This window comes from Sinocyclocheilus grahami, unplaced genomic scaffold, assembly GCF_001515645.1.
Source record: "Sinocyclocheilus grahami isolate Dianchi unplaced genomic scaffold, SAMN03320097.WGS_v1.1 scaffold11.1, whole genome shotgun sequence".
Classification (NCBI taxonomy): domain Eukaryota; kingdom Metazoa; phylum Chordata; class Actinopteri; order Cypriniformes; family Cyprinidae; genus Sinocyclocheilus; species Sinocyclocheilus grahami.
In genome coordinates, this window is record NW_015505190.1 from 1,525,000 (window position 1) to 1,546,914 (window position 21,915).

A 21,915-nucleotide genomic window follows, 5' to 3' on the forward strand; every position below is an offset into this window, starting at 1 on the left:
TCTATAAGCCTATATTTAATATATTATAAGATTTAAAGTTATAACTAACACCTAAACTTTATTAGATTGTATATATTAAAGGTACTTGGAAAATATTTTAGTACAAGAAATGTTTCTCAAAAATGTATGAAATCAAACCAAAACCATGAAACAAAGATGACAATTACAAAACAAATTACGTTTTAAACTAAAATTTCTAAAATATTTCTTCTTGTTATCATCTCAGACATCCTTATTTGTCACTGACCAGATATGCAAAAAAAAAGAAAGAGAGAGAGAGAGAGAGAAACCCTTACTGCTGCTGTCAGAAGCAAACCGACCAACCTTCCTCCAATGTGTTTGACAGCTCGTCATCAGCAGTGGGTGGAGCTACAAAAAAAAGGGCTGGCTGAATACAACGTGCTCTCTGTATACATAGTGGAACGTGCCGGAATCAGTTAATAACAGGCAGTGACTGGAGGAGTTGACATTTATCAGAGGCTGCTCTGCGTCTGGCATCATTCATTTCACCTGGCGTGGGAGCCGAGAATTAAAGACAGCAAAAGGGATTCTGACATGCACTTTCAGAAATGTAAGTAAGACCTGTTTGTTTATTGACAGAATTTTTACAGCACAAAGTGATGGGGAATATAAGTTGGCTTTATGAAATGGTGGAGTAAAAAAGAAAAATAGCCAAATATTTCAGGGAAAAAAGTACAAAAGCTGTCACCAGTACCCTTTCAGGCTTTCATCTTTTTTTTTAAAAGATGCCGACCCAATGACAGCTTTTGTATCTTTAGTGTGTGTGAGTGTAAGACAAGAGACAGGTGCCAGTGTTCGGGTTGTATTAGGACCTCTATAATACATTGACATAAGCGTTTAATAAGTAGGCTAATTTAACTAAATACACAAATGCTATTAAATACAATCATTTAGCTGGAAACAACATATGGCATATCTTTTGCTGTTTACATGACCTCAGTCCAGTGATGTATGACCGTTTAAAAATAGATTTAGGCTAACTCATTTGAATAAAGGATCCCCCAACAACATAGAGTTGGCCTACTGTCAGTCACCGACTTCATTTTTTACAGCTATTTGGACAAACCCCTTGATAAATTACTCCTCCCTGTTCGACTTTCATTTCCCGTTTTTATTGGGTGTGGGTCTCATTTTTACAGAGAAAAGCTTGTGAAAATGGTAGGGTCTAGCCTAAAGAAAATATATCAGTCACATTTAAAGCACGCATTTCTAATACTGGTAACCTAAATGTCATGTGGAATATGCCAAGTGTCTAGGAATAAAGTCCAACCTAAGTTTTGTTTTCATGAGTTAATAGGTTCTCTGCATGTATCTATAGTCAGATTGCGGAGCGAGAGCCACGGAATCCCCGCGTTACACCCACGCGCGTGACTCACTGGCCAGGGATTTCCGTCTTTGAAATTACAAGACAGAGGTGCGAGGGTATCCCAACCGCTAAAGCCCACTCTTTCGGACATTTTAAGCATGAAAATCAATCTTGTGTAAACTAGTGTCATGTGACCTTTAAACCTGTTGCGAGTGATAATAGAAGCATTGTTATTAGATAGCCTTGAAGAATATGACTAGGCTATCAGGTGTTTCTCTTCATCAATAACGTTTGTAATATTTTCAACGTCTCTCAAGCGTTGATTGAACTTTTTTCATGTCATTTGACTTTTAATTAAAATAAAAAAATAAATAAAAAATATATATATATATGTCAAACCTAGGCTAATAATTCTAAAAACATAGCAGACTGTATGTTAGTGTTAGTCACATCTCAGTTGTAGAAACTGTAGGTGTGTATACTGTCCTATTATGATTTTTATGGGTCCAATAGAGGTACACTGAACTGTGTCCAGTGTGTGGATGTATATTTTTACAACTACTGTAACCTCAGAAGAGTAATGGGCATGTATAACAATTATTTCACCCCTAAATCATTTAAATACATATTGAGACATTTTGGTATAACTTTCTGAATTTGTGTATCTTTAAAGACATGATAACCATTGTTTTAACTCTGTTAACTGTTTATATCTTTCAGAAATATATAATTTTATTGTCAGTTATACATGTCCGTGTAAATACAGTGTTGAGCAGTAGCCCATCTTTTCTCTTAACTTTTTGAGTCAGCTTTAAAAAGCAAGAGGCCGAGAAGTGGAGTAATTCAAATAAACTGGAATGGAGAACAAACAAGAGAGATAAGGCAAGGAATGATCCTCTCAAGGTTATCCCCAGTGGAATTTCCATCTTCCTCTTTTGAATCCCCTTCACCATAAGAATTACTTAATGTTTTGCTGAAACCAGTCACTTTTCCTGTAAAGGATACCTTGCGGAATGAAACACAAGTAGTTCTTCTGTCTGAGCTATAAATAGATCAATCAACCGAAACACTATTATTGTAGTTACACTACTGTATATACAAAACTATTATCAGGAGGTGCATAATATAATCTTGACATACCCATAAAAGATAATAAAATAACTTCATAGTGTTTCTCTCACACTGCAGTGTTTGTAAGAATTATCTGTGCGTGAAGCAGTAATTCGATAAATATCTATTTTAGATTTTTTTTTCCTGGTGACTGGATGAAGTATTGCAATTTAGCTGTGATCTATGCAGCTGATTTCACGAACGAAATGCTAGACAGGCATCAAATCTGACTCTGAATCAGTATCTAAGCATCTGTTCATACACCTCTAATGGGGCCCCTGCGAAGGACATACGTCACTGATGCAGGAAGATGTGGTTTGCCACGAAGAGCGTAACGGAGAAAAGGAAATAGTTACAGAGAGTGTGCTGTGAGAAACATCTCCATAGACGCAGGGTTTCTTATGAAGAAGACAGGTAGACGTAACCTCACCACCTCTTTTCCAAATGGAATACCTTCCTCACGGGTGAGAGGATGAGCATTATGCTCCTTCGGTGGAAATTTGGTTCTTATCTCACGTTTGGGGTCAAGATTTTGAAGAAACTTTCCTTCCTTCTGCTCGAATACGTAACTGATGCCCACTGGAAACCTCCGATATTTGCATTCTTGTCTTTTTCGGTTTCTTTTGGTGACTAACACACACACACACACACACGCACAAAACATTTCAAGTCATACCAGCACCTGTTATTAAAAACGGTCCTGGGGAAATCACATTACTGAAGAAATCTATCAGATTTACTTGAAAACAACAACAATAAATGTGTATCCAGCAAGAAATACTGAATATGGTTATATGATTCATGTTTTACTTGACTTGATTGTTTAAAAGATCATTGTAAATCAAAGGCATTAAAAAGACATTGTAAAACAAATGGTTTTAATGGAAATGTCAGATTTGCAGATCTAAAATATCCTGCTAATAATAAATATTTAGTACCATTTATTTGGACAAGATTGTCACTACTTCTAAACTCCAGTAAGTTTCACTATTATATTATTGGAATATAAATTACGCATTTATTTATTTATTAAGATTTTAAAAATCTTCATTAAATTATATTAATATCATAAAAAAAAATCATAATATTATTGCTAATATTGATAAATCAGTAATAACCATGTAGATAAGATATTTGCTACTGTTCAAAAGTTTGGGGTCCGTAATTATTTTAATGTTTGTAAAAGTCTCTTATACGCACCAAGGCCACATTTATTTGATCAAAAATACAGTAAAAACAGTAATATTGTGAAATATTATTACCATTTAAAATAACAGTTTTCTATTCTAATATATTTTAAAATGTAATTTATTCTTGTGGTGTCAACGCTGAATTCTCAGCAGCCTTCACTCCAGTCTTCAGTGTCGCATGATCCTAATATTGGATTCTTATTAATATCAATGTTGGAAACTGTTGTTCAGCTTTTATTTTTGAAACCATGATACATTTTTTTTAGGATGAAACAGGTTTTCAAAAAGAACAGGAAGTTCAAAAGAACCACATCTATCTTTACTTTCACATTTCATCTATTTAATATGTCATTGCTGATGTATTACACTTTTAAATGGTGTAGGCTATTTATCATATAACAGCATTTATACAGAAAACATCATAAATATAACAACGTTTTTTTTCCTGGGTCCACAGCACCGAAGGAAAAGGTGTGTTACCCTCTGCCCACAGTGAAGAAACTCCTGGAGCAGAAGAGAAAGAGAGAGACCTCCTCAGCACCTCCATCCTGCTCTGCAGCATCTTACACTGCTGGTGGCGCTGCATCTGTCCCAGTGAGACAAACTGTTATACCGGTATTATTAAATATGAATGTCTTGAGGCTGATACGAACAACTTTAATCACCTTCCAAAATGTTTCCAACAGGTGTTGGCATCAGGACAATCTCCCACTGCCGGTGAGTCCGACCATCTCTGCTAAATTAGGCTTTTGCTTGATTAAATGAGACTTCAGGGATATTTAGATTTTCTTTTACATCTGAAAATTATACCTTTTCTTTGCAGAAGCCAGTACAAGCTACACAGAAATGGGAGCAGTCAGATATGACCGATGGGAAGTTCCCAGCATTCATCAGGCACATTCCTCGCTACAGCAGTGCAGCCCATTCCCATTCATGCCTAGTTCCTGCGCTGCACAAAACTTTACCCAGACTGGACAGACGCTTGCCACTGGCTACAGCCCTCAGCAGATGCAAGACTGCCAGGATGCCCAGACAACACAGCAATATGTAAGAGCTCTATAAGTATTTCAGGCAGCATGATTATTGAAGGCTTACAAAATTGAAGGTTTGTCCATATTATGAATCTATTCTCTGTTCTCACAGTCTATAACAGAGTGCCCTGTAACTGCAGCCGGGACTGATATGACTGGGACTGTCCCCATTCAGACCTCTGGCTTCTGCTGGCCATCTGACTCCAGAGCAGAGGATCACACAAGCCCATACCTTCTCCAAGAGTTCAGGCCCCAGATGGATATGGTGAAGCTGCAGGAGGCCAGAGTCTTCCTGCAGAACATGGATTACAGTAGAACCACCTGGCAGGATGATGATGGGGACACGTAAGTCAGAAGACATTCTGAATATTGTTTAGGGTGGAGATTTACTACCTTGGATGCTGTAACCAGGTGTCATTTGGAAGAATGCTCTGTAGTTGTAGCTTTAAGCAGCCTAGGACTTACTTAAAATGAGTTCAGTACTGTTCAAAAGTTTGGGGTCAATAAGATTTTTTTTTTTTTTTATGTTTTTGAAAAAAATAAATCGATTATGTTAACCAAGGCCTCAAAAATACAGTAAAAACATAAATTTTGTGAAATAATATTAGAATTTAAAATGAGTCAGTGCCAATAGCCTAGTGGGCAGTGCGCCGACATATAGTGCCGTTGCGCTCGGGGCGTCCCGAGTTCAAGTCCCGGCTCGTGGTTCTTTCCCGATCCAGCCCCCCTCTCTCTCTCCTCCGTCACTTCCTGTCACTGCTATACTGTCCTATCAAAATAAAAATGGCAAAAAAAAGAGAATATTTTCTGTTTTAATACATTTAGCAGACATTACTCCAGGCTTCAGTGTCACATGATCCTTCAGAAATCATTCTAATATGCTGATGTGGTGCTCAAAAAACATATATTTTTATCAATGATAAAAACTTTTTTCAGAATTCTTTGATGAATATAAAATAAAAAAAATAAAAAATTTATTTTAAATAAAATGCACATGTAACATTGTAAAGGTTTATCACTTTTGAACAATTGAAAATCGTTTAAATGATTGTTTAAATAAATAATTTGTTTTTCAAGAAAATGGGTGAATAAGTTTATTAGTACAATTAACTTTATCATTTAGTTTATTATTCTTAGAAAATAAGTGCTTCTATGCTTTTTAAACAAATGCTGTCAATGGTTGTGCGATGTGATGTGGCTGCCCAAAAACTTTTTTTCAAAAACTAAAATATTTCTTAAAGTTCCATTTTTTTTAAATAATTAATATGTGTACATTCAAATGTATTTAAATATTTTTTTTAAATGTTTACTTTTTACTTTTTGGTTACACCACTTGAAAAATCATTACATTTCAACTTTTTACTGAAAATTATTTTTTTAAAAGTCACATTTTTCAATATATATCTCGTTATATCTCGTTGACCCAAATAACATTTGCAGTCTTTTTAGATACATTTACGTTAAAGTAGCCATACATCTTACTGTATTTTTGAAAATCGTTCAGTTAATGCGTTCTGCAGATTACCACATTAGGTGTTTTACCAGAGGGGTCCACCAAGGTCTTGTGCGTTTCTTAACTAATGAAACCACAGTGTAAGCGTAAATCCTATGGAAACGGTTGTTAGACAGCTCTGCACTGTAAATAAAAACTGAAACTCTATTCTTACTCTCTGTTAGCATTCTACATATCTACACCGCGAAAGGCCTGAGGGAATATGCTTTTGCTGCTGCAGAGAAACTTAGTGAACTGGGGAAGTTGGACTCTAAAGAACACAAGGGCAAGGTGAATATCAAAATACAAAATACTGTTAAATCTAATTCAAAATATACCAGGGACCTTTCTATCAATGCACTCACTGACTATCTGTTCTCTTGAATCCCAGACTGCTTTGCTGGTGGCTGTAACTGCCAATCAGCCAGATATAGTCCAGGATCTAATCTTTCTAAGTGCGGACATCAGCATCTGTGACGTCAACGGTCAAACTGCACTCCATGTGGCTGCCACCTATGGTTTCCCTCGTGTAATGCAGGTGAGAGACTGCCCATTTGCAATGCATTCGAAATCAAAAAAGCATGCTTCTAAACTGCTATGATTTGATAGGTTATTCTCTATGCTGGACTGCGAGTGGACCTGGAGGCTCGTAATTTTGAAGGTATAAACCTTTACATAGTGTTCCATAAGCATCACAGTTACAGTGACATCTGAGGAGACAATAATATATGGCCGCTCTTGCTTTTGCCTGGCATCTTTAGGTCTGACTCCTCTGCATTGTGCAGTGATCTCTCACTGTGCCACGATAAAGGCTATAAATGCCTCCTCATCCTCAACATGGTTAGCTGATGGCAGTCTACAGAAGCATCACAGTTACAGTGACATCTGAGGAGACAATAATATATGGCCGCTCTTGCTTTTGCCTGGCATCTTTAGGTCTGACTCCTCTGCATTGTGCAGTGATCTCTCACTGTGCCACGATAAAGGCTATAAATGCCTCCTCATCCTCAACATGGTTAGCTGATGGCAGTCTACAAACTCAAGCAGAAGATAAACTGATGTGTTTGCGGCTTCTTATTAATGCTGGAGCTTCAGTTCTCAGCCAGGTACTCCGTTTTATGGCCTTTTAATATTTCAGTTTAATCCCAATGATAATAAGGTAATGTGTTAAATTATTGCTAAAGGACCCCTTGGTGTATAGACAGATGGTGCAGGGACACTCATTAAATAATATTATTATAAAACTGAGTGTTGCGTTTAGCCTGGCCCATAATAACATCAGTACAGTGCCATATTAAAGCCAATAAAATAATCATTATTGATGTACAGAGATGTAAAGTTTAGGGTTTGCAATGATTTCGTCGCTTATGCTCACCAAGGCTGCATTATTTGATCAAAAATACAGTAAAAACAGTCATGTGAAATTTTATTACAATTTAAAATAAACTGTTTTCTATGTTAAAATCATTTAAAATGTAAATTATTCCTATGATAGCAAGCTGAATTTTCAGTATCATTACTCCAATCTTTAGCGTCACACAAGCTTTCAAAAATCCTTCTAATATGCTAATTTGGTGCTCAAGAAACATGTATTATTATCAATGTTGAAAACAATTGTGCTGTGTAATATTTTTGTGGAAAGAGTGCTAAATTTTTTCAGAATTATTTAAAGAATAGAACAGTATTTATTTGAAATATAAATATTTTGTAAGGTTTTAAATATAATTGTCAATTTATTGGCACTGTAATGGATCAATATTAATTCATCATTGCCAAATATAAGTATACATTTATTTAATATCTTCTACTGTCCCCAAGTTAGTAACAAACAAATCACGGATACTGACATTTCCAAATTACGGTAGCGATTTCCGACATATAGGAAAAGAAACAATATATTTCCCAAATGTTCCTTTCTGACAGACAGACAAACAAATGATTTTGTCATTGTTCCATATAGAGCGGTTTCGTTTTCAGACTGCCGCAAAAGGAGGAAACCTCATTCATGGCACACTTGGTTTGATGTTGCTTCAGTTTCACTTTGTTGACAAGTATACCTTTGTCTTTTTCAGGAAATCAAAAGCAACAAGACAGTTCTTCACCTGGCAGTGAAGGAGGGGAATATCCATCTTGTGCGCTTCCTCCTCAGCCTCCAACTGTCCAATATGCAGGCGTTCATCAACACGAAAGTGAGACACATGATGACGATATTGTATTGGCTTTCATATACATACAAAATCATACTCAAGTAATATCACACTTGCCTCGTGCCGCAAGTTATTGCAGCTGTGGTGAAATTTTGACCAACAGCACTATTGTGGGTGTGAACAAGTTATTGTTGAGTGACTTACATTTTAGATACAATTGATCTCTCACTGTGCCACGATAAAGGCTATAAATGCCTCCTCATCCTCAACATGGTTAGCTGATGGCAGTCTACAGACTCAAGCAGAAGATAAACTGATGTGTTTGCGGCTTCTTATTAATGCTGGAGCTTCAGTTCTCAGCCAGGTACTCCGTTTTATGGCCTTTTAATATTTCAGTTTAATCCCAATGATAATAAGGTAATGTGTTAAATTATTGCTAAAGGACCCCTTGGTGTATAGACAGATGGTGCAGGGACACTCATTAAATAATATTATTATAAAACTGAGTGTTGCGTTTAGCCTGGCCCATAATAACATCAGTACAGTGCCATATTAAAGCCAATAAAATAATCATTATTGATGTACAGAGATGTAAAGTTTAGGGTTTGCAATGATTTCGTCGCTTATGCTCACCAAGGCTGCATTATTTGATCAAAAATACAGTAAAAACAGTCATGTGAAATTTTATTACAATTTAAAATAAACTGTTTTCTATGTTAAAATCATTTAAAATGTAAATTATTCCTATGATAGCAAGCTGAATTTTCAGTATCATTACTCCAATCTTTAGCGTCACACAAGCTTTCAAAAATCCTTCTAATATGCTAATTTGGTGCTCAAGAAACATGTATTATTATCAATGTTGAAAACAATTGTGCTGTGTAATATTTTTGTGGAAAGAGTGCTAAATTTTTTCAGAATTATTTAAAGAATAGAACAGTATTTATTTGAAATATAAATATTTTGTAAGGTTTTAAATATAATTGTCAATTTATTGGCACTGTAATGGATCAATATTAATTCATCATTGCCAAATATAAGTATACATTTATTTAATATCTTCTACTGTCCCCAAGTTAGTAACAAACAAATCACGGATACTGACATTTCCAAATTACGGTAGCGATTTCCGACATATAGGAAAAGAAACAATATATTTCCCAAATGTTCCTTTCTGACAGACAGACAAACAAATGATTTTGTCATTGTTCCATATAGAGCGGTTTCGTTTTCAGACTGCCGCAAAAGGAGGAAACCTCATTCATGGCACACTTGGTTTGATGTTGCTTCAGTTTCACTTTGTTGACAAGTATACCTTTGTCTTTTTCAGGAAATCAAAAGCAACAAGACAGTTCTTCACCTGGCAGTGAAGGAGGGGAATATCCATCTTGTGCGCTTCCTCCTCAGCCTCCAACTGTCCAATATGCAGGCGTTCATCAACACGAAAGTGAGACACATGATGACGATATTGTATTGGCTTTCATATACATACAAAATCATACTCAAGTAATATCACACTTGCCTCGTGCCGCAAGTTATTGCAGCTGTGGTGAAATTTTGACCAACAGCACTATTGTGGGTGTGAACAAGTTATTGTTGAGTGACTTACATTTTAGATACAATAGTATAGTTTCAAATAATGCCAAAGCTAATCTAACTGCTGCGTGTCTCCATTCCAGCAACATGCGGTAATGAAATTTTGTTACTCAGTGAATCACTATTTATAAACAAATCTGTTAACTGAATGAATCAATGGTTGACTCACTTGTAAAGACAGTCACCTGTTTTCCTTCCTGAATGAATCTGAGTTTTTAACAAATCGGTTGCATGAACGACTCAGTGATTCACTCATAAATCTGTTTCGTTTGTTGAGACCAACATCAGTTGGTTGAGCGAATGATTCAATGAATGATTCACTTACAAAGACAGCCACTTGTTTCATTCCAGAGTTTTTTAACGAATTGGTTGAGTGGACGACCTAATGATTCACTCATAAATAGAGTTCTCTTTTACATTCCAGAATGAATCAGTGTTTTTGAATGTGTTGGTTGAGTGAACACTTCAGTGACTCGTTCATAGGACAGACCCTTATTTAATTCCTGAATGCATCAAAGTTTTTTTTTTCACAAACTGAGTGAACATCCCAGTGACTTACTCATAAAAACAGTAAGTGAACATTCAGTTGAGTGAACGATTAATTTACTTACTCATAAAGACCACCGCTTGTTTTGTTCCTAAAAAAAGAATCATTGTGTTTGAACAAATCTATTTAAAGGGATAGCTCAGCCAAAAAAATTAAATTCTGTCATTAATTACTCACCCTCATGTCATTCCAAACCCGTAAGACGTTCGTTCTTCTTCAGAACACAAATTAAGATATTTTTGATGAAATTCGAGAGCTTTCTGACCCTGCATAGACAGCAAGGGTACTACCATGTTCAAGGCCAGAAATGTAATAAGAACATCGATAAAAACAGTCCATGTGACATCAGTGGTTCAACCGTAATGTTATGAAGCTACGAGAATACATTTTTGTGCGCATAGAAAACAAACATAATGACTTTATTCAACAATTTCTTCTCTTCACGCATGCATCGTGGTACTCTCTGGACCCACGTCGAAGACTGACACGGAAGAGAAGAAATTGGTGAATAAAGTTGTTATTTTTGTTTTCTTTGCGCACAAAAACTATTCTCATAGCTTCATAACATTACGGTTGAGCCACTGATGTCACATGGACTATTTTAACAATGTCCTTACTAGTTTCTGGGCCTTGAACGTGGTAGTTGTGTTGCTCTCTATGCAGTGTCAGAAAGTTTTCGGATTTCATCAAAAATATCTTAATTTGTATTCCGAAGATGGACAAATGTTATACGGGTCTGGAACGACATGAGGGTGAGTAATTAATGACAGTATTTTCATGAACTATCCTAAGTCATTCATTAAGACTTGCCATCACATACTGTGTAACCGGAAGAAAGAGTCACTGAAAAATAGGCAGGGCTAATATACAGAACTTCAGGACATATTAATTAAAAACAGACAACAGTGTGGACATGATTATCTATAAATGTGTGTCTCCTCTCAGGCTCATGGACACACTGCCCTGCACATGGCCGCGGGGCTGCATGGAAGCCCCTTTCAGGAGGAACTGATCCGGCTGCTGCTGAGTCGAGGTGCTGATCCCAGCATCCGCAACCTGGAGAACGACCAGCCCGCTCATTTGCTGCAGAGCGGAGACAAAGGAGAGAGAGTGAGAGGTTTTCTTTAGTAACAACCAGTCTGCCTGTTGTGAGAAGTGCCATGCAAAAACATTCTCTTGTACAGTTTCTACCATGTTTTTAACAGCATAGAGTCACGTGTTTTCCTTCCTGTTTTGAATGAATCTGAGTTTTTAACAAATCGGTTGCATGAACGACTCAGTGATTCACTCATAAATCTGTTTCGTTTGTTGAGACCAACATCAGTTGGTTGAGCGAATGATTCAATGAATGATTCACTTACAAAGACAGCCACTTGTTTCATTCCAGAGTTTTTTAACGAATTGGTTGAGTGGACGACCTAATGATTCACTCATAAATAGAGTTCTCTTTTACATTCCAGAATGAATCAGTGTTTTTGAATGTGTTGGTTGAGTGAACACTTCAGTGACTCGTTCATAGGACAGACCCTTATTTAATTCCTGAATGCATCAAAGTTTTTTTTTTCACAAACTGAGTGAACATCCCAGTGACTTACTCATAAAAACAGTAAGTGAACATTCAGTTGAGTGAACGATTAATTTACTTACTCATAAAGACCACCGCTTGTTTTGTTCCTAAAAAAAGAATCATTGTGTTTGAACAAATCTATTTAAAGGGATAGCTCAGCCAAAAAAATTAAATTCTGTCATTAATTACTCACCCTCATGTCATTCCAAACCCGTAAGACGTTCGTTCTTCTTCAGAACACAAATTAAGATATTTTTGATGAAATTCGAGAGCTTTCTGACCCTGCATAGACAGCAAGGGTACTACCATGTTCAAGGCCAGAAATGTAATAAGAACATCGATAAAAACAGTCCATGTGACATCAGTGGTTCAACCGTAATGTTATGAAGCTACGAGAATACATTTTTGTGCGCATAGAAAACAAACATAATGACTTTATTCAACAATTTCTTCTCTTCACGCATGCATCGTGGTACTCTCTGGACCCACGTCGAAGACTGACACGGAAGAGAAGAAATTGGTGAATAAAGTTGTTATTTTTGTTTTCTTTGCGCACAAAAACTATTCTCATAGCTTCATAACATTACGGTTGAGCCACTGATGTCACATGGACTATTTTAACAATGTCCTTACTAGTTTCTGGGCCTTGAACGTGGTAGTTGTGTTGCTCTCTATGCAGTGTCAGAAAGTTTTCGGATTTCATCAAAAATATCTTAATTTGTATTCCGAAGATGGACAAATGTTATACGGGTCTGGAACGACATGAGGGTGAGTAATTAATGACAGTATTTTCATGAACTATCCTAAGTCATTCATTAAGACTTGCCATCACATACTGTGTAACCGGAAGAAAGAGTCACTGAAAAATAGGCAGGGCTAATATACAGAACTTCAGGACATATTAATTAAAAACAGACAACAGTGTGGACATGATTATCTATAAATGTGTGTCTCCTCTCAGGCTCATGGACACACTGCCCTGCACATGGCCGCGGGGCTGCATGGAAGCCCCTTTCAGGAGGAACTGATCCGGCTGCTGCTGAGTCGAGGTGCTGATCCCAGCATCCGCAACCTGGAGAACGACCAGCCCGCTCATTTGCTGCAGAGCGGAGACAAAGGAGAGAGAGTGAGAGGTTTTCTTTAGTAACAACCAGTCTGCCTGTTGTGAGAAGTGCCATGCAAAAACATTCTCTTGTACAGTTTCTACCATGTTTTTAACAGCATAGAAAGAAAAGGACAGATTACACAGTAGCTGACACACCATTTTCCCTCTCTCGCTCTCTCTCCCTCAGCTCAAGCTCATCTTGAAGAAGAAAAGTGCCTCCTCTAGGCGACGTTTTACATCCTTACAGGACCAAGAGTGACCAGGACTGATTTTTAGTCCCAGCGTATCCCATCTTCTCCAGTAGAGATGCAGTCATCTGGATTAAATAATAGTATGCACACGAAACATTAATCTTGATAATTTTACTAACCGTTCACCATCAAAATGTGAATTAAAAAAAAAAAAACATTTAAAAAGAGTTAAGATCAGAAAGAGCTTTAAAAATGACCCCAAAAATGTAATCTCTGGAGAAGAATGGGTTGATCTTCAGTATCCTATTATGAGGATTTTCACATATTGCATCATTTTTAGTATGACAGTATATTTTTTGAAGGATCATTCATTGATTCTGTACCATAAAGCTGCTTCCCAGTTTATTTAAAGATGCATGCAAATTTTAGTATGTTCATGAATAGTGATTTCAATGAAATCGTCATGAGGACTGTCAGTTCCAGTCCAGTTTCCACCTTCAATTATAAACCATATTGGTTTGCTTTTTTAACTCACTGTATCAGTGGAATATTCTTTATTTGTTTTTAGATGTATTTATATAGCTTTTGGTTGGTATATGTTGCATATTCTCTGTGCTCATGTTCATGTTACTTTCACTCAGTGAAGATCAGTTATTTATTTCATTGTTTGATATGAATGACATCAGTTCTCTATGTAATGCACTTTTCTCAGCAGCACACTTGATATCACAGTTGTCCTTACAGGAGATGTGTCATCCAGCCATGTATGTGAATGTGTTATTTTGATGAGTCATATATGAGGGGGTGAAATGTCAGGGGGTTCTGAGGTAAGAAGGTAGTTTTGTCATCAAGACCTATACAGAATCAAGATGTCAGAATCATTCATATGATTTAACAATGTTATTTCAGTGGAATAGTATGAAAGGAAAGGGTTTTCTAAGTGGGGGTAGTCAGTGTCCATCTTGTATCAAGATTTCAAATGTTGTAGTTGTTGTTGTTGTTGAGTCAGTGATATGCATGATTCGTCATGTTGAAGTACCCAGAGTCCCTCTGGAAATTCAATACAGAATCAAGATGTCAGAATCATTCATATGATTTAACAATGTTATTTCAGTGGAATAGTATGAAAGGAAAGGGTTTTCTAAGTGGGGGTAGTCAGTGTCCATCTTGTATCAAGATTTCAAATGTTGTAGTTGTTGTTGTTGTTGTTGAGTCAGTGATATGCATGATTCGTCATGTTGAAGTACCCAGAGTCCCTCTGGAAATTCAAATGAGGGAAAACACACGCTAATGTCGCTTTCTTGTAAAACAAAAAGAGATTCATGAGAATTAGTTTGAACGCAAAGTGAAAACTGCCTTCTAAGGACTTAATTTATGAAATTTTGCTCATGTTTTAACAAATACCACAAACACTCAGTGAATGAAACCATCTGACAAAACCGAATTCTGCGAGTATATAACGTAGCATTAAAATTAGCTTGATTGTATGTACGTTTATGAAGTGTCATCTTTAATAAGCCACATTTCTGCAAATCATTAATGTTTTATTAATGTGTTTGTGTGTTTTGCATTATATGTCAACTGACCAAGCCAAATTAAATAAAGCTAAATAAGTAAAGACCAAGAACAAACCTCTGTAACTCAGGGTCTTTTATTGAGCCAAATGTCTTTGGTACATGACTAACATTTGGATGATTAATAAAAACACATTTTCTTATAGTAACTGTATTGAGCTCTTCATTATGACTGCTGTGGGTGTTTAGTCATACTCAATTACTTCATTTCAAGGCAAAGAGAAAAAAACCTTCATTAAAGGAATTGTAATGAATTCATAAGCGTTCCTCCATGCTGATCAAACAGATGTGCAGTGGCTCATTATTCTCTGACATATATGGATGCTTTTGTATTAATACATGAGGCATAAATACATTGAGTTGCAATTAAGTAATTTGCCTTTTAGTAACACTTGGTTGGGGACTGAAGTATTACTTTCTAAAGTCTTTTGTTTACAGGAATACAGTAGTCAAATATTCATGCTGTTACAATGGACAAAAGATCATGTGTACCTCCAAGGAAGGGTTGCATCAGCCGCTCGTGAGGTTTGACTTAAATTGAGATGTAAAGTTGGCTTAGTAACTACTAGTTAGTTTGTATTTGACTGCACCATTAGTTCTTAAGGCAAGACTTTCCTATAGTTCCTAAGCCCTCTGTAAAGTAATGTCTGACTTTACGGATCCAAATGATTAATCTGTAAACAGAAAAGTCATGCATTTCAGTTTATCTTGTTATGATTGATGTCAAAACTGTTAATGGTAATAAGTTCAGTTTCTACTGACATATGACATAAAATAATTGTGAAACACATTCAAAAGTATTTAAAATGCACTAAAATTCTCAAATAATAAATAAATATATACTACAAGACTAAAACAACTAGAAAATTGTCTTACATACTTGGCATGCACAAGTTACAGAGTGACACACAGGATTGCATATAGTTCCATGCTGGAGAGCTATTTATATTTATTCAAACAATATTCTGTTTATTCAAATGTAAGCGAGTGAAAATATTAACTTCATCATATCTGTCTAAAGGATTGAAATCCATTAGATGACGCATGAGCTCTTCAATGTAATTCAATCAGTCTGCTAGTTTTCTAATCATTATTCCTGATCGCTTCTGTGAATATTTCCATAAATGCCCTTTTAGATCTAAACCTCATATAATAATAACAACAACAACATTAAAAGCAAACTATTCATGCATGGGTAAAATAACTGGGGCCAGGTGAGATGCATCATGAATGGTGTCATTCACACGATATGAACACAAAAGAGACATAATGTAGCACGTGTGCTACCGAGAGACCTAAAAATACAGCAACAGGTCAGCATTTAGGCTGAGGTTACAAAAAGAGGTCAAGCGGGTTCGACTCTCCTCCACATTCCTATAAGTAACTCTGTGCGTCTGAGCATTTCCTCTCGCTGAAATGGGCCGCCCTGTCGCACCATATGCTTTACACTGTCTGAGGTGGAACTAAAAGAAAAAAGGTCACATTTATGAAGCGTTCAATAAAAATATGACTGTAGTTTTTAGTTTAATTAATGTTTGTGGTAGTGTACCTTCTGTCTTTGGTGGCTGAGGGCCTTCCACTGGACTAGATCTGTAGGGAAAAAAACAAAACCACAATTATGCCACTAAGCCATGCTAGTCCATCTAAGCGGGGTGTCAAACTCAGATTAGCACACCAACACACAGAGCTAAACTTGTTACACAAGTACCTATAGTTTTCAAGTAATCATGAAAACCTTGACTAGCTGGTTCAGGTGTGTTTAATTAGAGTTGGAGCTAAATTCTGCAGAGCTGTGGCCCTCCAGGAACTGAGTTTGACAACCCTGGTGTCGCACTCTGAAATATTCAGCAAGCATGCACATCTCCTTTAGTCAGATGTAAGTGGTGTTGCTTGATTTAATGCAAGGGCCTAACGTCAATATAATCAAATGATTCAGATCATCTCAGGATGACATGCTGAGCATTTTATCAGGCCACGTCTACATTACTCTGGATACATTTGAAAACAGCATTTTCATTTTAAAACATTCTCCATCCACACTACAGTTTTAAAGAGTTTTCCAAAAGTTTCTTATCCACGCTGAAACATAGGAAAATGCTAAATCATCTTACTGCGTATGCTTAAAATGTAATTAAAGCTCACTTAGATGATACTGAGAGACCAGGCTTGATGAACTTCTTAAAGTTCTTCTTACTTAATAAAGTTCTCATGCTTTTCTTCTGGCCCAATTATTTTGTTAGCTAAATATCTCAGAATTGGTGCATCCAGGTCGCACTCAATCATCATATCTATCAGTGCAATCTGCACCACATGACTAAACATGCGTCGCAGTTTTAAAATAACTCCACTTTTACAGTCTACATTTAAACTTTTTTTAATGTATCCACTTGGGAGAGAGTCTTCAAAAACCAGAGCTGTAAATGGAAGGCCAAAACCCCAAAAGGTAGAGAAAAAGATGCATTTTCAAATGTAGCCAGTGTAGAGGTAGCCTAGTCTTCTTGATACACACTGCCTAACCACTTTAGTTCTTGATTTAGGAGGTGTGAGAACAACAAATTTTCTGCTCTCTTGTTTAAAACATTGAACAACCTGCAGCTTTTACAGTATGAACACCACTCAGGTGTCTTTGATACATCTGGTCGTGCAAGTAAAACATGCTGTTGTTTAAATGGATAGACAGTGTTGTTGAGCTGGGAAAAAAAAGCTGGTCAGACTCAGTTCAGAAACCGATAACTTTAGAAACCAGGGGCTGCATTCAAAGAGTACAGGAGCTTTCCAGTGAACAGACATGGAGCCATCGATTCGATGTACATCTTTTTTCTTTCAGGACGTTTCCTCATCCTTATTCGGACTCATTCCACATGCACAGTCAAGGCTGCACATTTGTGTGAATAACTCTTACTTGGATTTTGAGCATTTGAACTTTTTACCTGTCAGGGCAAAGAAACATTTAGAGATGGTGAAAAATATAACTGGAAGGGACTTAGATTGGGGCCCTGGACCACAAAACCAGTCATAAGTGTAAATTTTTCGAAATTGAGATGTATACATCTCAATAAATAAGCTTTCTATTGGTGTATGGTTTGTTAGGGTAGGACAATATTTGGCCAAGATACAACGATTTGAAAATCTGGAATCTGAGGAATCTTGAGAAAATCGCCTTTAAAGCTGTCCAAATGATGTCCTTTGCTATGAACATTACTAATCAAAAATTAAGTTTTGATTCATTTACCACAGTAAATTTACAAAATATCTTCATGGAACATGATCTTTACTTAATATCCTAATTATTTTCGGCATTAAAAAAAATCGATAATTTTGACCTATTCACTGTAATTTTGGCTATTGATACCTGTGCTACTTAAGACTGGTTTTGTGGTCCAGGGTCACAATTAGAGTTTAGCCAGTTTGTAAGAAATACATTTAGTCTCATTTAAATTGACCACATTTTTCACATTGCAGAAGCACTTAGACCAATGGTTTGGTGGATTGAGGTAGGGCTGCACGATTAATCGAATGCGATTGTCGTGCGCATTTTGATAGTAATGCCGGTTCTGTAATCAGCAGGAAATTATCATCACGTGCTTTCAGATGGAGCAGAATTTACTACACATAGCCATAGTTCACTGACAAGTTACGCAAAAAAATCGCAGACGATTTTATTGCGCGATTCTGAAATCGAAGAAATCGTTCGCGATAATGACAGCTGTTTGCACAGCTTCTCAGTGAACTACGGCTCTGTGAAGTAAACGCTGTTCCATCTGAAAGCATGTGAAAATACCACATTTAATAACATATTTTTACTCCAAACTCACCACATATCGTCTGTCGAGTGTTTGAAATGAATCCTTCTGTGAGATGATGTGGCTTCTTACACAGAATAAGGCACGCAACATATTTCATAGTATTTAAGCAGTGATAAAGGCATTGCATTATAAATATACTTTATTTTAATGAAAATTATAATAATAAGAACTCCGATAAACCGTATATTGCCGTAGTCATGTGTTTATTAATCACGTTGAATCAATGAAAGCAGTTGAATCTTCTGTTTATTCAGCTGCAGCGATAGGCATTTTCTGGGTTTCTTCTGCGAGGCGTATTTGGAGTTTCAGCGCGAGAGCGCACTCTGGCCTTTGGATGGAGATTTACTGCTGATCACAGAACCGTGCTTCACTGAAAGATACGCATGACACTCACAGCCTCTGTCGAATCGCGATCTCGATTCCATTTCGATTTATCGTGCAGCCCTAATTGAGATTCACTGCACTTACTGAAGTAAAACTGGACTGACTGTAATGCCAGGTAAATGTCACTCTTGATGATGACAACATTTTGTAACATCACAGCTGTTACTTACTCAGAGCAATAAGAATCCCGCTTACAAACATAACCACAGCAAGGATGACACCCGTGGTCCGTAACGTCTCGTAATCTGAGCTCAGAAATCAAGAGTGGTGAAATACTTTTTTTATTGGCTTTATATTTTTTTTTAAATATGTATTTCCATGTAATATCCGCATGCTTACCGTAATGAAAGGCACTCTGGTCCATATGCATGTATGACTCTGAAAATACATTTACATATTTTTAACAACTATGAAACAAAACGAACCCCTATAATAGACTTAGTATGGACCTTGGGTATGTGATTCACAGTGAAGACATGGAGTGAAGTAAGGAAGACAATGCAGGGGACAGAGTTCAGCACCATGGACAGCTAAACCCGCAAGACCTCCGTACATCTTCGGTACACAAATTAAGATATTTTTTATGAATTCTGAGAGCTCTCTGACCCTCCCATAGACAGCAATGTAATTACCACGAAAAATTTTAATTTTTGGGTGGGACCGGCCACCCCAAACGCACGGTCACCTTTCAACTTCAATATTGATCTTGGATACGCAAACATCTGGCAGACCTATTCACATTGACAAGATCTGACAAATAAGAAGATGCCAGCCCATTTAAGGACTTAAAAACAAACAGCAAAATTTTAAATTCAACTCTATAACGCACTGGCAACCAGTTAAGAGACATTAAAATCGGAGTAATGTGTTCTTGTTTACGAACCCGTAAAAAATCTGGCTACGGCATTTTGAACCATTTGAAGCCGTGACATGGAGGATTGGGGTAGTCCAATATACAAGGAATTACAATAGTTCAAACGTGATCAAACAAGAGCATGTATGACTCTTTCAAGATCTTTAAAAGATAGAAAACATCTAACTTTTGACAGAAGTTTATGATGGAAAAAACATGACTTAACTACTGAGTTAATATGTTGGTCAAACTTAAGGGAGGAATCAAAAAGAACTCCCAAATTTTTCACCGTTGGTTTGATATAAGAGTTTAAATGACCACAGTAAAAATTTGGTTTTCCTTTACCCACAGAGGGTCCAAAGACAATTGCTTCCGTCTTTCCTTCATTTAAATGCAAAAGATGTTTAGACATCCAAGATCTTACATCAGCTAAGCATGCAAGCAATGTTTCTAAACCATTCTTGTCATTGTGTGTCAAAGGTAAATAGATTTGGGTGTCATCAGCATAAAAATTAAAGGACACTCCATGCTTCCTAAAAATTGAACCTAATGGAAGCATGTACAGTGAAAACAAGATGGGAGCCAAAATAGAGCCTTGAGGAACACCAGAGATAAGAGTAGCTACAGATGAAACATAGCGACCAATACCTACTGAAAAAGTTCTGTTACTAAGATAAGATCTGAACCAGCTCAGGGCACTTCCTTGGATGCCCACACACTTTTCAAGGTGCGATAAAAGAATGCCATGATCAACCGTGTCGAATGCTGCACTCAAATCTAAAAGCACTAAAATTACTGAGTTCCCAGAGTCAACAAGTAGCAAAATGTAATTTAATGACTCGGTACTATGATTTTTCCTAAATCCAGACTGGAATTTTTCAAGAGTAGTATTTGTTTCCAAAAAACTCTGTAACTGTAATACAACGCGCTCTAAAATTTTAGCAATAAAAGGTAAATTTGAGATTGGCCTAAAATGCGATAAAACAGTTGTATCCAGATTAGGCTTTTTCAACAGAGGTTTCACCATTGCATGTTTACAATAAGCTGGAACAAACCCAAAAAGAAGGCTCTTATTTACAATTGCAAGAATCCAGGCCCCAACACTATCAAAAATCAGTAAAAAAAAAAAAAATGTGGGTAGGAACGATATCAAGAGCAGACGTATTATGCTTCAGTTTGACGACAAGATCAGCTCAGATTAATTAAAAAACCTAGTAGGAGTCAGAAGATCTGAAGGGTCATCAGTAAAATAAATAATGGACTGTCTAATTGCTTCTTTTTTCCACAAAAAAAAATCTCAAAAAGCTCCTCTAGTTCGCAGCTGTACTGAAACTGAGCAGAGCTGGCACAAACCCCGAGTGAATTTTTCTAGAATTTTAAGAATAATTGATATAAAATTATTGCTTTCCTAACGTCATTCCTTGAGGCACACAAACAATGTTTTAAATTCAACTCATTGAAAGATTTTTAAAAGACCTAAAACTTGTGTGTCAGATTAGTGAGATGTCCAAGACATGCATTGTTGGTGGGCTTCCAGGAACAGGTCTGGCAAACACTGGCTCAAACTAAAGTGACCATTAGTATTCCTAGGGAGTCTGGCCAGGTCCTGTCAGTGGGATGGTGGTTCTGGTATCTGCATGACCTAAAGAAAGGAAATTCGCTGATGGCTTAAGGTGCACACTGCAATCAGTTACTTACTTAATGTAGAAGTATAATATAGGATTGTTTAGAATTGTTTACTATGTGGACAAAGGGATAGTTCACAAAAAATGGCATGGCATTTACTCGCCGTCATGTCATTCCAAACCCATATTACTATCTTTAACACAAAAACATTAGGCAGAATGACTGCTTCAGACAATGAATTTCCCTTTCATTGCATCTTTCTTTGGTAAAGTTCAAGCTGGGAGTGTTCTGTCATACCAACAGCAACAACACGCAACATTACTCTGTAAACAAAAACTTTTATTTTGAATGTGATTAATCGTTTGACAG

At 36.7% G+C, this 21,915-nt stretch overlaps 2 protein-coding genes across 2 annotated transcripts; one reads left to right on the forward strand and one right to left on the reverse strand.

The window, feature by feature from the left end:
- The first annotated feature begins 555 nt into the window (after positions 1–555).
- Positions 556–14,359, forward strand: nfkbid (nuclear factor of kappa light polypeptide gene enhancer in B-cells inhibitor, delta). The gene is made up of 12 exons (XM_016285596.1): positions 556–571; positions 4,085–4,221; positions 4,314–4,344; positions 4,451–4,674; positions 4,771–5,003; positions 6,336–6,441; positions 6,542–6,688; positions 6,760–6,811; positions 7,087–7,256; positions 8,223–8,339; positions 11,386–11,550; positions 13,300–14,359. The coding sequence occupies exons 1-12, from the start codon at positions 556–558 to the stop codon at positions 13,369–13,371; spliced, it is 1,470 nt and encodes a 489-aa protein (XP_016141082.1). The 3' UTR covers positions 13,372–14,359.
- A 1,887-nt stretch (positions 14,360–16,246) lies between these two features.
- fxyd7 (FXYD domain containing ion transport regulator 7) lies at positions 16,247–19,622 on the reverse strand. Its single transcript, XM_016286873.1, has 6 exons — positions 19,589–19,622; positions 19,407–19,445; positions 19,238–19,312; positions 17,780–17,807; positions 16,427–16,467; positions 16,247–16,340 (listed from the first exon to the last, which is right to left on the reverse strand). The coding sequence occupies exons 1-6, from the start codon at positions 19,620–19,622 to the stop codon at positions 16,321–16,323; spliced, it is 237 nt and encodes a 78-aa protein (XP_016142359.1). The 3' UTR covers positions 16,247–16,320.
- Positions 19,623–21,915: the final 2,293 nt, after the last annotated feature.

Bases quoted from the DNA above. Each gene is read 5' to 3' on its own strand.
- nfkbid (XM_016285596.1), top strand. The intron at 4,345-4,450 runs GTGAGTCCGACC...TTTTCTTTGCAG, and splicing joins AGGACAATCTCCCACTGCCG to AAGCCAGTACAAGCTACACA. The intron at 11,551-13,299 runs GTGAGAGGTTTT...TCTCTCCCTCAG, and splicing joins GCGGAGACAAAGGAGAGAGA to CTCAAGCTCATCTTGAAGAA.
- fxyd7 (XM_016286873.1), bottom strand. From the start codon at position 19,622: ATGTACGGAGGTCTTGCGGGTTTAGCTGTCCATG. The intron at 19,313-19,406 runs GTAAGCATGCGG...TTCTGAGCTCAG, and splicing joins CCAGAGTGCCTTTCATTACG to ATTACGAGACGTTACGGACC. The intron at 16,341-16,426 runs GTACACTACCAC...TTTTTCTTTTAG, and splicing joins TCAGCCACCAAAGACAGAAG to TTCCACCTCAGACAGTGTAA.